The 6,386-nt window shown below is 44.9% G+C and overlaps 1 protein-coding gene across 2 annotated transcripts in view; it reads left to right on the forward strand.

The window, feature by feature from the left end:
* The window catches only part of EPHB1 (EPH receptor B1), a 432,698-nt gene extending 426,668 nt beyond the window's left edge, over positions 1–6,030 (forward strand). For both annotated transcript variants that reach the window (XM_086674337.1, XM_086674338.1), the window contains exons 15-16: positions 709–864; positions 4,594–6,030. In XM_086674337.1, the coding sequence (XP_086530463.1) occupies positions 709–864; positions 4,594–4,702 (265 nt within the window). In that variant the 3' untranslated portion in view covers positions 4,703–6,030. The remainder of the gene's footprint in view (positions 1–708; positions 865–4,593) is intronic.
* The last annotated feature ends 356 nt before the right edge of the window (positions 6,031–6,386 follow it).

Raw genomic sequence — 6,386 nt, forward strand, 5'->3', positions numbered from 1 at the left:
CCTTATGTTGAGGGGAAGGAACATGCGTGAAGACCGACAGGAGGATATTGCAGGAATAATGGCAGAGAAGATAGGGTCTTCAGTCAGGGTAATGATGCAGAAAGAGGTGGATGAGTATGAGATATTTTGGAGGTCAAATCTTTAATTCTTGGTGAAGGACTGGGCATGGGTGTTGGGCGTTGAGGGATATATTAAGGTGGCACCCTGCTTTGTGGATTGGATAGTGAAGTGTCTGCTTTGAGAATGTCCCAGAGAAGATCAGCGGAGAGCTGCTCTGTTCCAATTAGCTGAGGATAGAACCAGGAAAAAAAAAAAATGGTACCAATAGATTTGGGAAGGTTGTAGTGAACTTTATATATTTTTAATGGTGAAACTTTGGATGGTAAAGCTCCTAGGTTCCAGTTTACAAAGGAGTTATGGGCCTTCTCTTCCCTCCAGACTTCATGCTGTGTCAGTCTAGCTGTCTGAGCTGACTGATGCGAGACAGGGCCCGTAGGCAGGGGTACCAGCCATCTCGCCTCCAGAAGTTATGCCCACTCAGGATTCTGTAAGGCAAGAAGGGTCAGCACAGGGCTCCCCTGTAATCTTCATCCTGTCAGGAAAGAATTCTCATCCTACATGAAGTCTGCTGTCTGCCCAGAGTGTGGCTCTATCCACGCACCTTTGCAGCTGTGGGGTTACCTGCTTCTCTCTCTCTCTTTCTCTCAGGCCTTCCCAGCCCCTGCTAGACCGCTCCATTCCAGACTTCACGGCCTTTACCACCGTGGATGACTGGCTCAGTGCCATCAAAATGGTCCAGTACAGGGACAGCTTCCTCACAGCCGGCTTCACCTCCCTCCAGCTGGTCACCCAGATGACATCAGAGTAAGTGATAAAAATCTCCTCTCTGTATCCCGTGGGTGGGGATCAAGGCTCCTTCCCTGCTATTGCTCATGGTACAAGTTTTGATTTCTGCCTCACCCCCAGAGCTCCACTTCTGTATAGAATCAGATCTGGTGGTGAAGCGCCCTGGAAAGATGGAGGGGTGGGATGGGGAGGCTGAGGTCCAGTCTGGCCCCAAATGAGAGTTCTTCAAAGTCATAGCCATATGTCATTTGCCTAATCATCAAGACTCTCTCCTCCATTTGTTTTCAAACTTAACCCATCAAAAAGAGCATCCAGATGGAAAGAACACAGCCAGCCAGCACTTTCAACAACATAGCAGGAAGAGGCACTACACTGATTCAGCAACAATCTCAGACGTGTGGGGAGCTCATATTTGTACTTAGATAGCGCATGTGAATAAGCATACATTTCCATCTCCCACAAATTATTTACCAGTCTGCAATTCCCACAGGAGTATGGAGGAATGCGAAAACTAAAATTATTCAAATAAGATGAGAGCCAGAAAGGGTCTTAAAGATCCATTAGTCCGTCATTTCCCCAAGAATGTTCTGAGCAGCACCAGTTCTGGGAAATGTTAATAGGTTCTCCTTGGAAAAAAGGTCCCATGGTCAAATAAATTTGGGATATACTGCGTACTTTATCACCCTTTTGGAGATTCACTACACATATTAGCATTCTAAAGGCCATGAGAAATCCTGAAATAAAGAAACCCATTTAAAATTATTAAATACTGTGGAACCATATTTTTGAGGGGCAGGGTTTCGTGGAACTGTAGTTTGGGAGATACTCATCTACTTGTACTCATTCCATTCAGCAGATTCAGAAAGTAGGTGAATTAGTGCCTGAACACTCAGTGCTCACGAGTGGCAAAGCAGGGCCTGAGAGCTGCTTTCCTGATGGCTAATTCCATCTCCTTCTACCAGTCCACCCCAGGGATACAGCGATGCCCATACATGGTGGCACACTGGACTCACCTGGGAATCTTTAAAAAAATATTGTTGCCTGGGGCATCTGGGTGGCTCAGTCAGTTAAGTGTCCAACTTTGGCTGAGGTCACGATCCCACAGTTTGTGGGTTTGAGCCCCGCATCAGGCTCTGTGCTGACAGCTGGGAGCCTGGAACCTGCTTCAGATTCTGTGTGTGTCTCTCTCTCAAAAATAAACATTAAAAATTTTTTTCTTAAACATATTGATGGCTGATTTCCATGCCTAGATCTTCTGATTTAAGTGGTATGAACTGAGACCTGGGCATCAGGGTGTTTAAAACTCCCCAGATGATTCTAACATGCAGCCAAGGCTGGGAACAAGTTGGCAAGGGTCAAATTTTGAATAGACACATCCCCACAGAGGAGACTTCACCAGCTGCCTGGGCCACAACGTTTATAGACAACATGGGGGTTGGTGGCTTGTGATACACATTTCCCACTGTAGAGGACTGGTCGGTCCTCCAGGCAATTGACAAACACTTACTGATCGCCTGATACATGTCAGGCACAGTGCTAGGTGCCAGGATTCCCTCTCGAGGTGGGCCAGTTGCTGAGTCCCAAGGGAGAGGCAGGGTCCCATCCAGCCCCAGCAGTTGAACCTCAGAGGAACAGCTTCTGTCCCAGACTCCTGCTTTGCAGTCAGTCTTCCTGGAGTCCCACTCTACCTCTTTTTTTTTTTTTTTTTTTTTTTTTTTAATGTATTTATTTTGAGAGAGAGTACACAAATGAGCTGGGGAGGGGCAGAGAGAGAGGGAGAATCCCAAGCAGGCTCCGTGCTGTCAGTGCAGAGCCTGACACAGGCTCAAACTCATGAAAACCGTGAGATCATGACCTGATCTGAAACCAAGAGTGGACGCCTGCTCAACCAAGCCACCTAGGCACCCCCACTCTACCTCTTTGAGGTTGATTCTTGCCAGAAATGATGGAAGTTCCGCTTTTCCTAGGGAGATGGCTTGAATGTGCATCTAGCCTAGCATCCACTAAACAACAGAATTCATTTTTTAAATGTGAGTTCATTTTCCGTTGATGCCATATAAAGGCAGTCCCTGCCACTATGAATTATTGTCAGGCACCACCATCACCAACAAAAGCAGCACTTACCAGTGGAAAAGCAGCTTCCCCATCTTGCAGAGCTGGCATGGATGCCCTAGATGACCAGAGAGCCCGGGTTCAGGGGCAGCAATGGGTGCTCATGCTGGTGGGGCTGCGCCTGCTTCCTCACTGTGATGTGGCTGAGTATGGAGCCATCACCCCCTAACCCCCCACAACTGGAGGAATCCAATGGAGCAATTTCCTCAGTCTGGAAAAGGAAAAATTAAGGGATTTAGTTCAAAGTAAAAAATGCCCACACGCTATTGGAGCAATTTAGTTTGTTTCTTGAGAGATAAAAGATGGAAAAAGAACATGAGCTACTAAATAAAATAGATTGCAGGACAATTTGTGAATTCAGAATTCAAGCATGCCTCTCAGAAGTGTTTGCTGAAAAGACATGGACAATTTGACAATCTGAGCCAGCTGCAGCTCTGAGGGGGTTGACCGCCAGCTGTAAGGGGGTGTTGAGGAGAGCACAGGAGCCTGGTGCAGCCTTGTGGGTCTGGTGCACAAAGTGATCTGCTATGCCAGGGGCAGGGGCCTTTGGGGGAATATAGTCAGGACCTTAGAACAGTTCTGATAGCAGCCCTACAGGGTGGCTGAAAACCAAGTAGTCTTGAATTTGAACCCCAGTTGCACCACCAGTTAGTTACCTGCTGTGTGATCTTGAGCATGTTACTTAACTTCTCTGAGCCCTACTTGTCTTGTTCATAAATGAGCAAAAAATAAGAGTACCCATCTCATTGGTTTGTGGTGAAAGGTTAATGGAATAATGTATACAAAGCACTTGGCCTATTGCCTGCCTACAGAATGCACGCAAGAAACAATTGCTTTTAAATTATTATTACTGACCTTGAGTGGTTTGTCAATTTTCATGAACTGCTTCCTTAGCTATACAGGAGATAGTATATGGCACATGAGAAATACTTGAGCAATGCTATAACATTATTATTATTATTAACTAGGGAAAGATGCATGGGTCTCCCCAAAATTAAGACTCACAGCTTAAAGATGAGTACAATCCAAACCCCTATCCTAAACATATTACTTAGATTCCTGGTTGGGCAGATATTTGAAAGTTATTTTGAGATCACCCTTCTTAAAAATTCATGACATTAAAATTCAAACAGAGGCAGAAAATGGAAACTCAGGGGAAAAACATCAGAAAACTAAGCAAACCCCACATCTTTTCAATCTCAGTGGGTGATCACTAATTTAGGCAGAAAGCTCCGCAGCATAACAGAAGCCCCATATCGTGTGTGCGTGGAGTGTTAAAACACACACACACACGCGCGTGCGAAAGTTCCAGTCTGCCTAGGGTCATGGAAACAATGAAGGGGCTGCTCCAGCCAACACCCATACGTGAGGAACAGGGCACGACACTTCCAGGATTGTCTAAGTTGGGAGGGGGCCATTGGAGACGAGGGCCACTGCATGAAGCAAATGAGATTGAGCAAGAAAATACCTATGTAGGCATTTGCCAAAGACTTGGGTAATCTGAGTGTTGGATTTTAAACACTTTTATTTGCCTACCCACCTAATTCAAGAGCTTGCCTTCTGTGATGAGTTGTGATCCTTGAAAAGCTGCCGTAACACTAACGTGCCCTTTTTTTGTGACTTTTTCCCTCCTAGAGACCTCCTGAGAATAGGGGTCACCTTGGCAGGTCATCAGAAGAAGATCCTGAACAGCATTCATTCTATGAGGGTCCAGATGAGTCAGTCACCAACGGCAATGGCATGAGAACTCTCATTTTCTGGGGGGAGGAGAGGAAGGAAAAGGACCATGCTCAAGAGGGAACCAGAGGTTGACCACTGTGGAATGTTCTGGAAAGAGTGGCTTCTCAGCTAAGAAATGCATTACATCAGTGAAGAAGAGACTGGACCTGTTCTTAATAGGCAATCTTCATTTCTTAGTGACAGAAGCATGTATAAGATGCCGTGGGAAACCAAAACATAATAATAAAAATATGAAGGGGTGATGTTCGACAGAAGTGAAGACAAAACAGTATGCATCGGGGCAACCAAGAGTAAACTCCGCTCCCACTCGGGGCTGGAGTCACCGATCCACAGGAAGAAAGGGAAGGAGGTAGAGGGAAGAAACAGAGGCAGTTTTCCATTTTCTTCCTCACCAATGACATTCTTTTCTTTTCTCCTTTTGTACTCCTCCCCACGAGCCCTCTCCCTTCTCCCACATCCATTTCCCTTTGCTCATGACTCGTGTAGGGAAGTTTCTTCAAACAAACCCCAGCTCCTGAGTCTCCAGATGTCGTTCTGTCAGTTGCCAAAGGACTTTGCTGACCACTGCATGGGGGATCCAACCAATTCAATTAATGTCTTCATATTGAAGAAGAGATGTACCTTCAATTGAAAACCTTGTTTTTCTTTTGTTTGCATTTTCTGCAAAAAGGAAAAAGAAACCACAAATTGGAAAAAAAAAAAAAAAAACCTGTTTCCGTGTGCAGGAGCACACATATGTATGTCTGTGTTATAAAAATGACTGTGCTTGTTCGTAACAGATGCAAACAAGAAAGAAGAACCGGGAGATCTTTGCCCCTGGAAAATCCAAAGGGGCTGGAGCATGTTGTTGGTTTGGTGTTCTGGTTGGCCCAGTTGGCCTATTGGCCCAATGGGGAGAGAGAGCAGGGAGAAAAATAAAATTAAAGGGGAAAAAACTCTCAGGAGCTTGCAAATTCAGACAGGAAACAGGTGAGTGGTTTGAATTGGATGCAGTGTGGGCCATTCTAGAATGATACTGACTGATTATTCTTGGTAACATCTGAAGAGAAGGAGAAGGAAAGTGTTTCTGGAGAATGTTCTTCCACATCCCTAGAATCTGTAATTCAAGAGATGGCAAGGGAGAATTCTTCTTACCTTATTTGTGGACTGGCTTAAGCCGTGTGGCATCCGAGGAATGTTTCAAATGTGTCTGTGTTTCTCCGCATTCCTTCTTGTACCTCATTGTTCAATTCACTTTTGTAAATTCCACCTAACATTTAAATATTTTTAATTTCTCCTTTTATCTTAATCTCCTTGCTAATTTTATCTGTCTAATTAAAATGAGCAGAAGCATGTCTGGGTTTACATAGAATGGTGTCAGCGTGTGTGTTCTCAGACCCCAGTGGGTCTGTCCCCAAGTTACAGGAAAATCCTTAATGACTATCCTTCTTCCGCCTCATATGAGAGGGAAGGAATACATCCCGGATCCTGTGCCTCCCAAGAAGCACTATATATAAGAATCATTCTCACTGATGTGACCCAAAGGAAGAACTGAATGAATAAATATGAGGCTCTGAAGAAGTCACTGGCAGATAAATATAAACAATCACCGATAATACACCATCAGCCCTGATTTCAGTTTGCACATTGCATTTGTGATGTTCATATCCAGGCCAGTTTTGTAAAAGGCGCTAAAGACTATTTTAGAC

Source organism: Puma concolor, chromosome C2 (genome assembly GCF_028749965.1).
Source record: "Puma concolor isolate L17-30 chromosome C2, mPumCon1.1.hap2, whole genome shotgun sequence".
In the NCBI taxonomy this organism is placed as follows: domain Eukaryota; kingdom Metazoa; phylum Chordata; class Mammalia; order Carnivora; family Felidae; genus Puma; species Puma concolor.